This window comes from Periplaneta americana, chromosome 12 (genome assembly GCF_040183065.1).
Source record: "Periplaneta americana isolate PAMFEO1 chromosome 12, P.americana_PAMFEO1_priV1, whole genome shotgun sequence".
Taxonomy (NCBI): domain Eukaryota; kingdom Metazoa; phylum Arthropoda; class Insecta; order Blattodea; family Blattidae; genus Periplaneta; species Periplaneta americana.
In genome coordinates, this window is record NC_091128.1 from 170,110,379 (window position 1) to 170,130,754 (window position 20,376).

At 32.5% G+C, this 20,376-nt stretch overlaps 1 protein-coding gene across 1 annotated transcript in view; it reads left to right on the top strand.

Moving 5' to 3' along the window:
- The window catches only part of LOC138711164 (endoplasmic reticulum transmembrane helix translocase), a 76,274-nt gene extending 57,699 nt beyond the window's left edge, over positions 1 to 18,575 (top strand). The window contains exons 16-20 of the mRNA XM_069842518.1: positions 3,923 to 4,119; positions 5,646 to 5,788; positions 12,405 to 12,522; positions 15,919 to 16,062; positions 18,023 to 18,575. Coding sequence (XP_069698619.1) covers positions 3,923 to 4,119; positions 5,646 to 5,788; positions 12,405 to 12,522; positions 15,919 to 16,062; positions 18,023 to 18,139 — 719 coding nt within the window. The 3' untranslated portion in view covers positions 18,140 to 18,575. The remainder of the gene's footprint in view (positions 1 to 3,922; positions 4,120 to 5,645; positions 5,789 to 12,404; positions 12,523 to 15,918; positions 16,063 to 18,022) is intronic.
- Positions 18,576 to 20,376: the final 1,801 nt, after the last annotated feature.

Consider the following 20,376-nt stretch of genomic DNA (forward strand, 5'->3'; position numbering starts at 1 on the left):
TGCCTGTTCCAATAAATTTTTCCAATAAAATTGTGTTTTTTCTGTTAACGGCCCCTGGCAAACTTATTTTTTTTACAGCCCTCGTAATTGCAGTCGAGTGACCAAAATTTGTATAAGAACTTCTTCAGACATTATTAACATGGTGGAAGAAAAAAAATTAAATTTTTTTATCTGCCCCCCTCAGAATGTTTGCTTGTAAGCTCCTCCTTGCTGCCAATAGTTGCGTGTATTTATCAACAGTAATCTCACTAGACGTTTTGATTTATCTAGAGAAAATCAAAACTCGAGTGGGATTTAATTGACTATTACACGATTAGAAGAAAGTATATGAAGATTAGAATTAACGAAGTACTCCAATACAATAAAATATTAGTTGCCTTACGAAAATACAACTGTCTTCAAATGTATTATTGTACTATCTCAACATTACAAATATTACGCTAGATGCATGCTAGATGGCGGTAGTGAGTTACAGTTGCATTCCACTTCAATTATCCGAATCCCAGTAATCAACACCACTTGACAGATGATTTTCAATAAATCTTAATATTGAACAATCTCTGATACGTGACTATCCATAATATCATATAGCAGAAGCTATAACATACCCTAACTAATATACACAAATGAAGGGTACACGGGAATAACGAACAAGGTCCATTCAGAATAATTTTGAGATAAGTGAAATTTAAAGTTTGAGGACTTGAAACGTATAGTTTATTGTTAACTTATTGTTATTTTTTATCACACAAGAATGTACCATTATAAAGTAAATATGTGACAAAATATTGTTTTGATTTTATGAATTACAACAATGCAAAACTGCAAAAAGTCTACTTTGCTACGTTTTATAAACGGGAAGAATGAACAATGTCACAATTTAATTGAATATTTGTTGGGAATGGAATCAGGCATAATATTTTCAAACAATGTAGCGCATGTTTACTTTCGTGTAGGGTATTCTTTTTAAAGGTTATGAATATTGTTGATCCATTATAAATATCTTTATCTTTGAGTGTTTATTGTTCCAAACAATTATTGAAAAACAAATCTACAAACTAATCTGATTGCACTGAATTTTCCATTGTGAATGAATAGATTGAACTATAAAATCGTCTCATTCACTGTTATTGATTTCTTGTGACTCGTCATTGGTGGGAGGAAGACTGAAATATTCTCTAGCAGTTGGAGAACAAACATTTTTCAAAATTTGTAATTCCTTGTACTTTGCCTTGTAGCTGTTTACAGTTTACAATGATGAATGGTTTGGTTTCCTCCTAGAATTCGCAATCTCTTGCCTCCAGTCATCGGGTACTTCACACCTTGCTCTCTGATTGATAAGTCCCATGTTTTTGTCACATTCCAGGTACGAGTGGCACCTCGAGTGGGAAATCTGATCCACTGAGCATCAATCTCTTCTTAGTATGTACTACATAATGACAAAATCTAGATACCGTAAAGTTCCTACTTTGTCCGGAACAAGAATCGTAGAAAATACGGATTTCACTAACGCAGCTTGGTACAATATTCATACAGTGGTGCCATATCTTAGAGCAAACTTCATCAGAGCCTTTACTTTAAATATTTTGGTCATACATGTCTTCCTGTTGACAGCGTATGTATGTTACAAGAATAAAAGGGCAGCTGTCGACGATAATAGCCCTCAATAGTTCAAAAGTTTGGAACTGGTAATTCTTTTGGAAATCCATGCAGATAGCTTCTTTATACTCTTACTTCCTGGATTTTAGACGTGCAGCCCGTTTTACTTCATAAAATTTTTGTCCTTTTCTCTTGTGCAATTCATTCTTCCAAATCAAATTTTGTTTCTCCTTCTCAAAATTATCTAATTTACTTGCATCTTTTTCATTGGAAATTTCTGATTTAATGTGTGAAATGTCAGCTAATGTTGTATTTAGTGACAAAAAGTAGGCCTACTTTGTATTGCTCGTAAGATATAGAGTTCACAGGAAATTTTTCTAAGTGTAACTTAAGCAGCTTAGAAATATTCAAGTTCTCTGGAAGATATGACCTTCGGCTATCGTGACGAGATTAGTGGACTTTCTGACCTCTTAAGTGATTGAATGTGCTGACAAATTTTAGATAAAATCTCTCCTTTCATTTGGTGAGGCCTGTTTCCATGTTTAACTCTTGTTTCTGTATGGGCTTTACCAGTAGTAGCCAATGACGTTTTCAAAGTGACTAAACGTCTGTCTGTTATTCCATGTAGAGCAATAAATGCTTTATAGCAAACGGGAACATCAGTATTTTGCCCATCTTTGTTTATTCGCATTTTATATCTGTAAGAAAAATTATGAAAATCAGCTTCGGCTTGGTTTTTCTGGATCTTCTTCTTTGCACAGGAAGTACCGAAATTAGCCCTGAAAGGTGAGCATTTTGAGTGTCATATGGTGCTAATTCATTGAAATGTTTAATAAGATCGCTTCTTTCACTTTGGCTTATTTTCTGAAGCCTCTGTAATACGTCCTGTAACTTTTCTCTTCCTTGAATTTACAGAACGTGGAATGGGTCCGAATAATTCATTTTCTCTAACGTCAGACATTATAAAAATAAATTGCACTAACCACAAACGCTACAATATGTACCATAAAAGTAGCTATAATAAAGTAAATCAATACCCTACCACTGACATCTGAACACTGGAATAGTGCAGCTGTTTGTATTATGCTCACAAGTAGTTCTAATGAAAATTAATATAATTTATTGTCACGTGGAATAACAGCTAAACATCATACAATCATTTAATAATATTATTATTGTATAATACAGATCGTATTGGAATATGTAAAAATAAACTAACCAGCAATGTGCTATGGCTCAAAGATCAAGTTTGTAACGGCTGTCTGCATTAGTTTCTGTGTTTAAAATGGACATTGTTCGTTCTTTCTTGGGATGGATGTGACATTGTTCATTCTTCCAAAGTATACAGAAACTTTAACGCAGAATACTGAGGACAATTTTCATTCTTACATAAAACCAATGCAGCCACATGAGAGTACTCCCCTTCTACTATCAGATGGCACTATTAACTCAATTTCGATTTTTGATGGACCTTGTTCGTTATTCCCGTGTACCCTTCAAATGTTAGAGAAGTTTTAATTAACGACGATGTCATAAAAAATAAACATGAATAATTTTAAAAGGAATAATTATTGAATGTACAATTTTCAAATTTGAATGTGGTTGGTGGTTCAATTGATGTTATATTGGACGTGTGTGTAATAGAAGTGGAACTCGTTGATTTAGGCCTACATGGTGTATTCAACTTATTCAGGATTTCCGAATGGTGCTCTTCATTTATTTGTAAATAGGATTTCAGAAGATGCATAGGTATGATCAGTGATTTTTATTAATTCTTGTTCTTGAATGCCAATGCGAGTCATATTTGAAACTGCTGTGCATCGACTGGAGTGGTTTGTAATTTTATATATATATATATATATATTTTTTGATGTCCAGACCAGCGCAGTTTCAAATGTTGGCAAACAAAGAAACAAATGCTAGGGACGCGATAAAATTAAACAAATGCTAGGGACACGATAAAATTGTGCGATAAGCAGCCATCATTGGTTGAAATACATCCTTTCGTACCGTTTTATTGGTCATAAGTAGTATGACGTAGTAAGAGTGTAATAGTCAATGAAATCTTCTCTCTTTTCAAGTCCTAGATGTAGGCAAGTTTTACTTTCTGTCGAAAGTTGTCTAGTTGAATTGATGTACTCGTTTCCAGTCATCAGAAGTAATCAACATGTATTTATATGTTCTCAGTTGAGCTTGAATTCAGGACACTTGGTTCCAGAACTATATCCAGCCATCATTAGACCATAAAGTCGACATGCTGTAGTCCCTAGTGTAAGCTACACTACATGATAGATTTTTAATGTTTTTTCTTCTTTCTTTCCAGTTTGCCACGTCATAAAACAAGGCCGATGTACGTTGGTGACAACGCTACAGATGTTCAAGATTTTGGCGCTGAATGCGCTCATCCTTGCATACAGTCAGTCAGTATTGTATCTGGACGGAATAAAGTTCAGTGACATGCAAGCTACATTGCAAGGGTTGCTGCTAGCTGCATGCTTTCTCTTCATATCTAGATCAAAGGTAAAAATGTGTTCTATATAATTGTATGTAAAAACCACTTCAGAGAAAGAATGTACACTGATGAGACATTTCGGATTTAGAGAGAAAGTTGGCATGGACTATCACAGAAATTTTTGCAATGCAAATTACTAATGCTTCTTTTTAGCAAGCATGTCTGCAGTTTCATTTCCTATTATACCTGCATGGACTGGTATTCATTTCACTATTATTTCTTGGTACTGTTGATTTAGTAATAGTAGTAGGTTTATTTTGCCTGGCAGAGTTAAGGCCATGAGGCCTTCTCTTCCACTCAACCATGTCTAGTTTTCCATTTTTAAATTAAATGAATTTCAAGGTGAACAAAAATATTTAAACATTAACTAGACAGTAATTTGTGTCTTATTGCATAACGCAAAGATAAAATTAGAATTAGATATTAAGAATTCTACGATATACATGATGATTCACGAGGATTTACCGTCCCTTATGGAGCTTATTTCTGAAAACATTTTGAGCAAAAAATGTCGTATAAACATTTCTCCTAATCTCATTATTTTCAGAATTACACTAATTTGGAATTGTTTGTAAAATAGCATTATTCTTGAGTTTTAATGGTAAAGGAATATTACAGATATTTAATTATCTAATATTCTGAAGCTAAAAATGTGCTGCGAATTCCATAGTTGCTTCGTACATAATTTTTTTTTTCGATTTTTAACTACAAAATTACATTTTCTTACTCATTTATCACAACAATTGTTACAAATCACGCCACTTCTGTAAATTCTTTAAGACTGTATATTAGGATACATAATTAAACTGTAAAAAATCAATCAATCTTCTTAATGTATCCAGCTGTTTGCCGACAACATAAAGTCCACTATAGTCCACTGTAGTATATTCAGTTGTTGTTTTTCACGAGAAATGAGGGGTATTTTGATCGGCGTTCATTATAGATGCCTGTTGCTAGTAGCCAGAGTTGGGGTGCAGTCAATATATACTGCAGGGCTGTGTTTTCTGCAACTGGTACTGATGATTTTAATTTACTTCTTTTGTGCTTTATGGATGGACAGTATAGAAGAATGTGTTCCAGATTTTCATCATGATTATTACACCACAGACAATTAGGACAACTGTAAAGAATAAAGTTCCTAAAGTCGTATGATTTGTAACAATTTCTTTGTTAAGTGCGTAAGAATGATGGCATTTTTAGTTAAAAATTGAAATATAAAGTCTGTACAAAGCAATTAACAACACATTTTAGCTTCAGAACACTAGCCAATTAAAGAAATGATACTTCTGAATAGTTCATTCTCTGTTTGTAATATTTTTTACCCTTAAAACTGAAGAAAAAAGGTATTTTACTAAGAATTTCAAATTAGTGTAACTTTGAAAATATTGAGATTAGGACAACATTTTTTGCTCAGATTGTCTTCGGAAATAAGCTTCGTAAGTGATGGTAAATCCTCGTGAATCAGCCTGTATAATCAGAAGGCTATCAATGTGCTACTTAATAAATAATATGAATCGTCCTGTTTCATTTTCAGCCATTGAAGACCTTATCAAGACAGAGACCTTTACCTAATATCTTCAATTTTTACACAGTTCTAACTGTATTGCTGCAGTTTCTAGTCCATTTTATTTGCCTCATCTACTTGGTCCAGCAAGCTACAATGAGATCACCACCAAAGTAAGAAAACTTTCTGTTTGTATAATACAGTATTGTAAGCCCCCCGAATTTTTAGGATGTGAACTACTCAAATCAGGGTTTTTTAAAAAGTGATTTAGTGTTTAGTATTTATCTGCCCCAACCCTCCGTATCTGCAATGAAATAGATTAAAAATGGATAGAACACATCTCCTCAGATGTAGCGAATTAAATCAAGACACACAAAGGACATCAGTTTATATTAGGAAGTAAGATGCTTAACAAAGTAATATTCAAGGCCAGTTATTAGAAACTAAATATGAACTATGAACCTATGTAAAATCGACTAGGATCTCACATGAATGTTAAAAAAAAAGTCCAAAAAAAAAAAAACCTGAAGGGACGCAAACTTTTGTACCTTTCATATTATTTCTCCTTCTCTATCCCTTCATTGGTATAAATATTGAAATGAATGAATCATTTAATACAGAGACATTATTACGTGAGGCAAGAAAATGGCAGGTTCCTGATGGCCTGCTCCTTGTGCAGTCTGCGATGCATGGGCTGTTAGAAGTGTGGCATAGTATCCTCAGTCACCATATGGCATTCGCTGTAGTCACAAGTCGTGTTACAAAAGTCCTGATTCTTCAAGTGTACAAAGTTAGTTCGACCACCTCTGTGGTATAAGGGTCAGCATGCTGATCTTTTACGCAGAGGGCCCAAGTTCGATTCCTGATCGGGTTGAATTTCCTGGTTGAAGTTTTTCAGAGTTTTTCCTCAACCATAAGGCAAATGCCAGGAAATTCGGGCCACAACATCCCTGAATATCACCGGCCTCATTCATCACCGAAATCATATTCATAAAAAATCAGTCATACATATACAGTCGCCATCTAGTTCACAACAATAGAACCAGTCTCAACAATAGTACACAGGCCTTCGGATTTCAACCAAAGATTAACTCGCGATATGACCAAAGATGTTAAAGCGAGTATAAATAACAATGAGGAAAAAAAAAGTTAGTGTATAAAGTTTAGTGATTATTGTGTATGTATTTAGGTAATGCCTATCAACAAATTCTCATTGCGTGTCTATGTCAATGAGGGAATTACAGTGTATTTTTGGTACGAGACTAATAAGTAATTATTTGTGGGCTCCACGAAGCCCAGATCTAACATGCTGTGATTTTTATTTATGGGAAACACTAAAAGGTAGGATTTATAGAAAAAAACCCTCCTTCTATGAACTCAAAAACTATATACGAGAAGAAATCGAGCCTATCAATGATGTGAAACTTCAGAGTGTTGTTCATTCGTTTATCAGAAGATGTCAGTTGTGTGTGGCAGCAAATGGAGGTCATCTGCCGTTTCTTTGCCTCACATCCTAATGTCTCTGTACTTCCTGAACATCACAGAAAATACTTTTCTTTGAATTCAAATCAGTCCACTCAAAATTCTCGTATTTTGTTCACCAGAACTCGAAACGCAAATAACTGAACGAATGAATGAATGAATGAATAAAAAAAATAGAAATGAAATTACATTTCCATATTCAGATAGATATAGATTAGGTTCGAACAGCGAATATGGATTATAAAGAATGGACATTTCGCGTCGATACCTTTGATGTAGCAGGACTGATTTCAATGACCTTCAAGCCAGCTAGAGCGTCAGATTCTGCTTTCTCCCTAGAGTTGGCGCTGACATCACACCAGCTAGCAGTTGACACAGCGGAAATATAACACGTATAATTAATACATCTAGGTACATTATGTACTCAAATAAAATAAATTGGATCCATAAAATAATAAATCCGTCATTAACTGTAATGTCTAGACTCTAGAGTTCCTTTATAATGAGAGTTGAGACGTTGACCCCAACAACAATTAAAATATGTAATGATGTGATAGCACTGAAAATGGAAAAACAAAACTCTTATGAGAATTAAAACCATATACCTATATTATATTATATACAAATATTAAACGAATTTGATACATAATTTTATAATGTATTATATTATTTTATAATATAATTTATTATATCTGAAATATAAAAAATTATTATTACAACTAGTTCGTCACTGAGAAATAAGGAAAAGCTGTTAACTTGAATTTATTTGAAGCAAAGCGTTACTGGATTATGCAATAAGGTAGGCGATGTTTGAATCCTGTGTCTCAACTCTATTCTCAATTATTATCTTAGCCTATGCTCGATTACACTAACCTTTAGTGCTTGAAAGTAGAATTAAACGCTGGTGCACAGAGAAACAAAACACAGGAAAATTCGCTCAGTGTCCATTCTTTATAATCCCTATTCGCTGGTTCGAACATAAGAAACAATGGTTAAGTAATCAGTAATGATTAATGAATAAATAAAGACAGGAAATGCCTAGGCAATGTACACAAAAGTTGAAAAGGAATGTTTGGAAATATACATGTTTTTGAAATGATTTACTTGTGTGTTTTTGAAATGATTTACTTGTGTGTTTTTGAAATGATTTACTTGTGTGTTTTTGAAATGATTTACTTGTGTGTTTTTGAAATGATTTACTTGTGTGTTTTTGAAATGATTTACTTGTGTGTTTTTGAAATGATTTACTTGTGTGTTTTTGAAATGATTTACTTGTGTGTTTTTGAAATGATTTACTTGTGTGTTTTTGAAATGATTTACTTGTGTGTTTTTGAAATGATTTACTTGTGTGTTTTTGAAATGATTTACTTGTGTGTTTTTGAAATGATTTACTTGTGTGTTTTTGAAATGATTTACTTGTGTGTTTTTGAAATGATTTACTTGTGTGTTTTTGAAATGATTTACTTGTGTGTTTTTGAAATGATTTACTTGTGTGTTTTTGAAATGATTTACTTATGCGCTTTTGAAATGATTTACTTGTGTGTTTTTGAAATGATTTACTTGTGTGTTTTTGAAATGATTTACTTGTGTGTTTTTGAAATGATTTACTTGTGTGTTTTTGAAATGATTTACTTATGCGCTTTTGAAATGATTTACTTGTGTGTTTTTGAAATGATTTACTTGTGTGTTTTTGAAATGTTACTTGTGTGTTTTTGAAATGATTTACTTATGCGATTTTGAAATGATTTACTTGTGTGTTTTTGAAATGATTTACTTGTGTGTTTTTGAAATGATTTACTTGTGTGTTTTTGAAATGATTTACTTGTGTGTTTTTGAAATGATTTACTTGTGTGTTTTTGAAATGATTTACTTGTGTGTTTTTGAAATGATTTACTTGTGTGTTTTTGAAATGATTTACTTGTGTGTTTTTGAAATGATTTACTTGTGTGTTTTTGAAATGATTTACTTGTGTGTTTTTGAAATGATTTACTTATGTGTTTTTGAAATGATTTACTTGTGTGTTTTTGAAATGATTTACTTGTGTGTTTTTGAAATGATTTACTTGTGTGTTTTTGAAATGATTTACTTGTGTGTTTTTGAAATGATTTACTTATGCGCTTTTGAAATGATTTACTTGTGTGTTTTTGAAATGATTTACTTGTGTGTTTTTGAAATGATTTACTTATGCGCTTTTGAAATGATTTACTTATGCGCTTTTGAAATGATTTACTTGTGTGTTTTTGAAATGATTTACTTGTGTGTTTTTGAAATGATTTACTTGTGTGTTTTTGAAATGATTTACTTGTGTGTTTTTGAAATGATTTACTTATGCGCTTTTGAAATGATTTACTTGTGTGTTTTTGAAATGATTTACTTGTGTGTTTTTGAAATGTTACTTGTGTGTTTTTGAAATGATTTACTTATGCGATTTTGAAATGATTTACTTGTGTGTTTTTGAAATGATTTACTTATGCGCTTTTGAAATGATTTACTTGTGTGTTTTTGAAATGATTTACTTGTGTGTTTTTGAAATGATTTACTTGTGTGTTTTTGAAATGATTTACTTGTGTGTTTTTGAAATGATTTACTTGTGTGTTTTTGAAATGATTTACTTGTGTGTTTTTGAAATGATTTACTTGTGTGTTTTTGAAATGATTTACTTGTGTGTTTTTGAAATGATTTACTTGTGTGTTTTAGAAATGATTTACTTGTGTGTTTTAGAAATGATTTACTTGTGTGTTTTTGAAATGATTTACTTGTGTGTTTTTGAAATGATTTACTTGTGTGTTTTTGAAATGATTTACTTATGCGCTTTTGAAATGATTTACTTGTGTGTTTTTGAAATGATTTACTTGTGTGTTTTTGAAATGATTTACTTGTGTGTTTTTGAAATGTTACTTGTGTGTTTTTGAAATGATTTACTTATGCGATTTTGAAATGATTTACTTGTGTGTTTTTGAAATGATTTACTTGTGTGTTTTTGAAATGATTTACTTATGCGCTTTTGAAATGATTTACTTGTGTGTTTTTGAAATGATTTACTTGTGTGTTTTTGAAATGATTTACTTGTGTGTTTTTGAAATGATTTACTTGTGTGTTTTTGAAATGATTTACTTGTGTGTTTTTGAAATGATTTACTTGTGTGTTTTTGAAATGTTACTTGTGTGTTTTTGAAATGATTTACTTATGCGATTTTGAAATGATTTACTTGTGTGTTTTTGAAATGATTTACTTGTGTGTTTTTGAAATGATTTACTTGTGTGTTTTTGAAATGATTTACTTGTGTGTTTTTGAAATGATTTACTTGTGTGTTTTTGAAATGATTTACTTGTGTGTTTTTGAAATGATTTACTTGTGTGTTTTTGAAATGATTTACTTGTGTGTTTTTGAAATGATTTACTTGTGTGTTTTTGAAATGATTTACTTATGTGTTTTTGAAATGATTTACTTGTGTGTTTTTGAAATGATTTACTTGTGTGTTTTTGAAATGATTTACTTGTGTGTTTTTGAAATGATTTACTTGTGTGTTTTTGAAATGATTTACTTATGCGCTTTTGAAATGATTTACTTGTGTGTTTTTGAAATGATTTACTTGTGTGTTTTTGAAATGATTTACTTATGCGCTTTTGAAATGATTTACTTATGCGCTTTTGAAATGATTTACTTGTGTGTTTTTGAAATGATTTACTTGTGTGTTTTTGAAATGATTTACTTGTGTGTTTTTGAAATGATTTACTTGTGTGTTTTTGAAATGATTTACTTATGCGCTTTTGAAATGATTTACTTGTGTGTTTTTGAAATGATTTACTTGTGTGTTTTTGAAATGTTACTTGTGTGTTTTTGAAATGATTTACTTATGCGATTTTGAAATGATTTACTTGTGTGTTTTTGAAATGATTTACTTATGCGCTTTTGAAATGATTTACTTGTGTGTTTTTGAAATGATTTACTTGTGTGTTTTTGAAATGATTTACTTGTGTGTTTTTGAAATGATTTACTTGTGTGTTTTTGAAATGATTTACTTGTGTGTTTTTGAAATGATTTACTTGTGTGTTTTTGAAATGATTTACTTGTGTGTTTTTGAAATGATTTACTTGTGTGTTTTTGAAATGATTTACTTGTGTGTTTTAGAAATGATTTACTTGTGTGTTTTAGAAATGATTTACTTGTGTGTTTTTGAAATGATTTACTTGTGTGTTTTTGAAATGATTTACTTGTGTGTTTTTGAAATGATTTACTTATGCGCTTTTGAAATGATTTACTTGTGTGTTTTTGAAATGATTTACTTGTGTGTTTTTGAAATGATTTACTTGTGTGTTTTTGAAATGTTACTTGTGTGTTTTTGAAATGATTTACTTATGCGATTTTGAAATGATTTACTTGTGTGTTTTTGAAATGATTTACTTGTGTGTTTTTGAAATGATTTACTTATGCGCTTTTGAAATGATTTACTTGTGTGTTTTTGAAATGATTTACTTGTGTGTTTTTGAAATGATTTGTGTGTTTTTGAAATGATTTACTTGTGTGTTTTTGAAATGATTTACTTGTGTGTTTTTGAAATGATTTATTTATGCGCTTTTGAAATGATTTACTTGTGTGTTTTTGAAATGATTTACTTGTGTGTTTTTGAAATGATTTACTTGTGTGTTTTTGAAATGATTTACTTGTGTGTTTTTGAAATGATTTACTTATGCGCTTTTGAAATGATTTACTTGTGTGTTTTTGAAATGATTTACTTGTGTGTTTTTGAAATGATTTACTTGTGTGTTTTTGAAATGATTTACTTGTGTGTTTTTGAAATGATTTACTTATGCGTTTTTGAAATGATTTACTTGTGTGTTTTTGAAATGATTTACTTGTGTGTTTTTGAAATGATTTACTTGTGTGTTTTTGAAATAATTTACTTATGCGCTTTTGAAATGATTTACTTGTGTGTTTTTGAAATGATTTACTTGTGTGTTTTTGAAATGATTTACTTGTGTGTTTTTGAAATGATTTACTTATGCGCTTTTGAAATGATTTACTTGTGTGTTTTTGAAATGATTTACTTGTGTGTTTTTGAAATGATTTACTTGTGTGTTTTTGAAATGATTTACTTGTGTGTTTTTGAAATGATTTACTTATGCGCTTTTGAAATGATTTACTTGTGTGTTTATGAAATGATTTACTTGTGTGTTTTTGAAATGATTTACTTGTGTGTTTTTGAAATGATTTACTTGTGTGTTTTTGAAATGATTTACTTGTGTGTTTTTTAGTACGAAACAAATTACTTCTATTGGTAATATTTTTTTTTCTTCTGATTATTAGAGAAGATAAACCAGTAGACACAGAAGAAGAGGAGGAGTTCGTGCCCAGCTTGTTGAATAGCACAGTGTATATAATTTCTATGGCTCTGCAAGTTTCTACATTCGCAATTAATTATCGGGTGAGTACTTCTGTATTGTATGCAAGCCACTGTGTGAATCAGAATGATGTGTAATCCACATTCTAAATCAAATCTTCATCAGTGAGAGATTGCTGGTGCTATTCTGTCACGTTTTCGTGGTTCACGTCCTTTTTCATCAAGAATTATTTACGTTTCATTGTACAATAATTTTTACCTCTATATAATATAAAAAGTTTTTAAGTGAGACTACAAAATAAATTTAGATAATCAGTAATCCAAACTTCCTCTCCATCAACGTCATTTGTTAAAACATTTCAAATATCTTCAAAATCATAGTTTCACTCTTGGCCAGTAGTACGAAACTTTAGAAAAATTTTGATTAATTCTTGTAACATGTTATATCCATGTTTATTGGTACTGTATTTATCAATTTTGTCCAGAATGCGTGAAATTTTTTATTTCTTTATAGGAGTAAGAATCTGAAACTATAGATTGTTTAGTGTTCATACACAATGGCCGTATTATTACCATTAATATTACTATATTTTATTTTTATTATTTTATAATTATTATATTGCTGTTGCTGCTACTATATTAATGGAGAAACTTTAAATTTTGAGAATGGTGCTCTTTCTTGTCCTCATTCATGATTTTGTTATCAGAAATAATGGACTGTGCCTTAAGATCTCCCGCCTTCCCCACCTAAAGGATCCCATACACGCAAACTCTTACCTCGTGCTAAGTCTGTAAAAACCTAAATCCACAGAAAAATTCTCTTGTGTATGGGCGAAAAGTATTAAGACTTTCACCCTGGATGTAAGTCTCTAGAGTTCAGTGGCTCCTTGAATTTTTCCATCTGTAACACTCTTCAAATTAAGTACTTACTTACATATGGCTTTTAAGGAACCCGCAGGTTCATTACCGCTCTCACATAAGCCTGCCATCGGTTCCTGTCCTGAGCAAGATTAATCCAGTCTTTATCATATTCACCTCCCCCAAATCCATTTTAATATTATCCTCCCATCTACGTCTCGGCCTCCCCAAAGGTCTCTTAACCTCCGCCTCCCAACTAACACTCTATATGCATTTCTGGATTCGCCCATACGTGCTACATGCCCTGCCCATCTCAAACATCTGGATTTAATGTTGCTAATGATGTCAGATGAAGAATACAATGCATGCAGTTCTGCATTGTGTAATTTTCTCCATTCTCCTATAACTTCATCCCTCTTAACCCCAAATATTTTCCTAAGAACTTTATTCTCAAACACCTTTAATCTCTGTTCCTGTCTCAAAGTGAGAGTCCAAGTTTCACAACCATACAGAACAACCGGTGATATAACTGTTTTATAAATTCTAACTTTCAAATTTTTTGACAGCAGACTAGATGACAAAAGCTTCTCAACTGAATAATAACAGACATTTCCCAAATTTATTCTGCATTTAATTTCCTCCCGAGTGTCATTTATATTTGTTACTGTTGTTTCTAGATATTTGAATTTTTCCACCTCTTCGAAGGATAAATCTCCAATTTTTATAGTATTTCCATTTCGTACAATATTTTAGTCACGAGACATAATCATATATTTGTCTTTTCGGGATTTACTTCCAAACCTATTGCTTTACTTGCTTCAAGTAAAATTTCCGTGTTTTTCCTAATCGTTTGTGAATTTTCTCCTAACATATTCACGTCATTCACATAGATAAGAAGCTGATGTAACCCGTTCAATTCCAAACTCTCTCTCTCTCTCCAATTTAAGTAGGAGAAAAAAATAAACATAGAAAAAGCAATACTGCGAGCGTGTAGTCGATATATTTCGTCATTTATAAGTTATAACAGCAAAACCAGAGAGATTTTATTTAATAATGATGCTAAAGAATGGCGAACAAATGAATGCAGAACCATGCAGGAATAGTATTTCTCGAGGGATCGCATTTCTCCATTGGAAATAATTCATTTCAACAGTCTCTTACGACTTCTTTGTGAACTATAAGTCTAGGAGGTAAGTCTGAGGATGAATGGACAGTCATCCAATTCAGACATACCTTTCTAGCATAAGTCTATACAGATAAGTCTCTGATAAGTCTTTGCGCGTATGGGGTCCTTTAGAAATAGAATTTAACTGTCACACTAACAAAATTCCAGAAAGAAGAAAGATTTTAACAACCTTTTCGGAAGACATTGGAAGCCAACCAACTAGGATTGTTTTTTATGTATCGGCTATTCCATATGAAATCTATCAGTAAAAAACCTCGCATTTTTTTTATATTCTAATTTTTTCCGTACTTATACAAGGTGCTGAGGGGAGTGCATTTTCAAAAGTACACTATCGAAAGTCAAACAATTTTTGTATTATTGAGCGACAAATTTAGCGTATTTTATAAAAAGAAGCCTCTTTCAGCGCTCAGAACTCTGGAACCATTTACTGCAGAACATTGAACGAGAGCTTATTTTGAAGCTGGTATGTTATGATAAGAAGTAATCCTTATTTTTATTGTACACAGAGAGACAGATAATCTGATTTTACTTGCTTTTAGGCTTTTTGGCCATTTGGCCATTTGTAAAAATGTAAAAAATATTGAGAAAAAACCTTGCATTATTAAGTAGGGATTCGGCATTGTTTGCTTAGTGGTATGGCAATAAGTTTCGAGGGTATTAAATAGATTATTTTCACACGCCTGGACTTGAACGGCGCAATACCCCACGCACTGGCCAAGAGCTGAAGATAAGCGAGCATTAGGCGTCATTTTACTCCTGTGTTTAAGAAAACCTGTGATAGAGCTAGCACAGCCATGACTGCTAGACGACACATCACGTGTTTGTCTCCTGGCCTTGCTTGTCTCAGCTAAGCTCCCATCTCACAGTTAGCTGGTTAGTTCACATGCGTACTATTTATTTTCTTTATTTGATATTTTCAATACTTTCTTATCAACATACCATCAGTAAAAAATATGTGTTTATTTGTATCTTCAATGCGGAATCTAACTATATATTTTTAAAATATTTTTTCCTAGCCAAAGGCGTCTTAATGAGGAAAAATCTAAATTTCTCCATTTCCATAAAAAGTAAGAAAGCTGTTTATATGTCAATATAAACTTTAATTTCTCAGCATCAAAATAAACCATGATTTTGATCATTGGGCAAAAGGGTTTCGGAGCCACAACAGTTTAAAGTTGCTAATTTTATAAAAATACGATAAATTTAAATATTTTTAATTTAAACACTATGAAGTTCTGATGCCTCAAACTTTGCACAAAGCATTGTATCACAGTTCTCTACGTACAAAAAAAGTTTCATTGTATTTAGAAATTGTAAGGTCAATTTTCTCTATATTTCGGTCGATTTGAGATGGAATAGCTCGTATGTAGTGTTGTGAAAGAAATTTATGAACTGAAGCTTAGTTTCATGTTTTGATGTACGTATTTATCTTCCAGGGTCATCCATACATGGAGAGCCTGACAGAGAACAAAGCTCTTCTTTACAGTATTGTAGGTTCAGCGGGTGCCATATTGGCTCTGGCAATGGGAATATTTCCAGACATGGCATACCAGTTTGAAATAGTAGACTTTCCTGCAGAGGTAAGTGATTCCTATTGGTGATAAGTGGAAAACATTTAAGCCAATCCTCGTACTGCTCATGAAGTGCCACTCTGAATAACATTAAGTACATTTATTATACAGACCTGAGATATTAGACTTTCATAGTAACTGAATTTATGTTCAAGTTTTTGGATCTTGCACCTTCTGTTAAAATATAATCTCTCCAACATTTTAGAACTGTCCACAGAGTTAGCTTTGTGATAGATTGTTTGTCTCCAGACTAGCCAACCTAGGTTTGATTCCTGGCAAGGTCAGAGATTTTTGTGTAAAATTTCTACATCGGGAATAGGAGAGGTGACGGTGCACAATTTCTAATGACTAAATTGTGTACCAATATGTCTGGGTTAAATCCCAGATCTCATCGCAGTGCACATGAAAAGAAGGCATCTGTCACTGTTGATTGTTATTCGTCCGTCGGACAGGGGCGTTAAGCCTGGCAGCCTCCATGGTGCTATTCAACAGAAATAGGCTACATACCAGCATTGAGTTTCCCTTTCTCCCTTCCTCATCGCCATCATCACTCATTCCACGAACATTCACCCTAGTACACGCAAATACCAGAGGTCTGCATCGGACGTTTTCGCTCGAGCGCCAAGTAGTTCATAGCATAATCAGATAGGTAGCGCACATGCATGATGGGTAGAATTGCCGCGAGTGATAAATCCTCAAACGGTATAAGTCAAGTGTTAGACATTCGTTCTTGTTACAGTGATGAACTGTGTAGTAACATCATAGATGTTTATCAATTCAAAACTTTGCAGTGTTTAACTAACCTCTCCATAGTACAACTACAAAACTTGCTTCAAAATGTAATATAAATGTTGTAGGTAAATGTTTTTTTTTTTTTTTTTTTTTTTCCAAACCGGAGTGATTTTGTTTTTGCCACATCTGATAGATGTTATTGGATGTAAATGTAATTATTATAAACGGAGAACACAATCACGATAATGCAAGAACTGTATCAAGTTTCTAATAATAATAATAATAATAATAATAATAATAATAATAATAATAATAATAATCTCTAATAATTAGTGTATCAATCTTTTTTGTCTGTAACAGTTGTGCAGAATGATTATTCGTTTTATTACATTTTCTGTGACGTTATCTCTGTACTAATATTGTTATTAATCTACTGCTATATCAATAATATTTTGTAAAACGTTTCTACATTGTAGCAATATATAGGCGGAACACTATGTATGGACCTATCTTATTATTATATATGTGGTAAATCAAATATTGAATAATTATTAATTAGCAGTAATAACTGTATATCGAAGTTTTTCATGCTATTTTATTTATAACTTCATGTTCCTGTTTTGGTACGTTCCATTAGACTGTTCCACTAAACGTTTGTCACAAACGCAGAAAATAAAGCCTTATTTTTACCGTGTGAGCAAAACATATGTGTATCTTATCTGTCGCATTCCATACAAGATAAGACATGTCGGTGAGATGACCTTGTACTGTACTTCTATTTATTACGAGCGTATCACGACCGATCTTATGTAACTCGAGGGTGCGACATTTGACCGAGTTCAAGCAAGCAATTTAACTCCAATGCAGCACTCTGACAGATACACATCATGTATAGTGTGGTCCGCCAAAGTGGTGTGCAACTTGAAAATGGGTCACAGCCCTGCCATCTATCCGCATTATGCGAAACCCGAATCACGCAAGTGAAATGGATAGGCATTGGATACACACATTTTAGAATTACCACCATGGTGACTCAGTGCTAGTGTGTCCGGGTTCAAATCCCGGTCGAGCCACCCTGGATTTATAACTTTGTTGGGCAAGCTCGTGGTCCAGGTAAGACAGAGATTTTCTCGGGTACTCCAGTTCCGTGTGAGATCCCAATAATTCTCTATCGTCATCCTTCATTGATAAATGTGCCTTATTCCACTTTTGATGTTGTTTATTTTGTGTGTCGCAGTTCCGGATCATCCTGGTACAAGTGCTGTTTGCAGACTTCGCTCTTTCATTCCTGGTGGACCGTGTTTGCCTGTGGTTGCTGGGCGAAGGAAAATTGCGGATAAAAAGAAGTGCATAAATGTAGGCAAATAAAGTTATTATTGTTTAAAGACCTCTTTGCAGCTGCCCTGCCACGAGCATCAATATTCCGAACTCAAATCAACATTAATGGGCGTCAACTTCAGAATTTCCACTTACGTGAAATTTCTTTGCAACATGTTAAATTCGGTGAAATATATTTTGAAAAATAAAAAATATAAAAAAAATTTCTTGTTTGTACAGCTGTGTCCAGAGAAAAGAAAATTAAAATTGTGGACATAATTACTGTACATTCACAAGAGTACTGATTGCATTTAATAATAAAGTGATTAAGAAAAATCAACTGCAGATCTCTGTGGTGTGACCTACATGTGAAGTGTCGTATGCTTTGTTGTGTTGTGTCACCTCGTGCTAAGATTTGGATGTTGCTTTTAAAGATCAGGCGAGTTTATAAAAATTATAATACCCCAGGCGCACTACTGTTTAGTTGCAAGTTACTGAAATCAGTGAAAGGTATTTCCTAAATCCTTCTGATCCAAATCTTGAACACTATCATCTTGCTGCAGACACTGGATGTCATTGCACATGTTTTAAGGTTATGCAATATGTTTAAAAATTGGAACAGCTAGCTTAAGAAAATTGTTGGAAATGGGAGATGGAGTGTTAAAAATGTTATAGTCACTTGTTTACGAGTCTCAAAACTTAAAAACTTCATAAATTTCATGCAGTACTAAACTCAGTTTTTCTTTGAAGCAACTTTGAACTCTAATCAGTATAGAAAACTAGTGCATGCATGTACACACGTTCACTTTGAGAAAATTATTTTAGAAATGTTAGCATTTAGATTACAAAATATTTTAATACTCTGTTCATGAACTGTTCTTTGTCTTACCATTCCAACATTTTCATACATATCCACGAGTTTCAAATCGTCTAAATTTTATAAACCACAAAAAACATATTTATTAAATGTCAATTCTGTTATTTAACTGAAGGAAACTCGTGGAAAATTCACAAATTAGTGTGAATATCACTATTTTCACTGTGAAACGATTGGTTGTGGTTCTTATTTTTGTTATAAAAAGTTATTTCCCTTAAAACGCATACGAGTACGAACATGGCTTCTAGTTTGCATATTGGTGGACATTCAGATTTCTCATTTATTACATTTGCAGTTCTGAAGAGCACCCATAATGTTTCTGTGAAATATGTTGAACTGGCCAGCATCTTTGACATGGAAATTTAATGTTTTTTCAATACTGTTTTGTATGTAAATAAAATGAATGTGGTATTTTGATACCAGTTAAGTTGTTCAAGATTCTGCCAGCGTATTATATATTTAAAAATCATTCCTGAAGTATAATGGTATGGATTACATTGTAACTGGAGACAGAAGTACGGAATTTAATACTGTTTGTATTTATATTACCTTGTAATGAAAGTTACCTGAACAAGCAAGTGAAAGTGATCTTACTTCATTACACTTTGATATTGGTTTTAATTCTATTTATTCCCCTTTTTCCTTTACCCTCACACCAGGAGCAATATCACCCCTGTTTGGCTACTGGGAACGAGATTGTTTGACAAGATAAACTAATATTGTTTCTGATAGGGATGTCATTTGGTGGGTGCCTAACTGGTATTAATTTCCAAATGCATCCAATTTTCTATAATGATGTATTATTCATTACAATTTTAAACAACTCATTGGCGTCATATTGATGCGTGAATGGTTTTGATTATTAATATTTTATTGTTTTAATTGTCCAACTTACATAATATTTATAGATTTCAGGGGCGAATGCTGGTCACGACAGTTAGGCTTGCTCTTTTATTGATGGGGGGAAGATGGGAGGATATAATTCATCTGGTTTGCAGACTTTTCGTGTCTTGTAATAGACAATGTTAAAGTATTTAAACTGTCAAAGCCACTTTTACACCATACACCGTTATCTGTAGAAAATAACAAACACGGCCAACAAAACAGTTTATTCAGTTTTTTCGACCCTGCCAACCAATGCGTGTTATTGTATTGAGATGTACTGAACGAGCGCACATATTCTCTATTTTTCTCCTTATGCTGTCTTTTTAAATCTGGGAGCCCTGGACATGGTCTGCCGTTCTTTATAATGTCGGTCTTCTCTTGAATAGTCCTCCGGGAAAATGGATTTGATAATAAAGTTTCAGTAACACACATTTCCGAACTTATTGCAACACTTCAAATTAACGTTTAAGAACTAATAATACATGCAGCAGCTAACATATGCATTCCGCTCA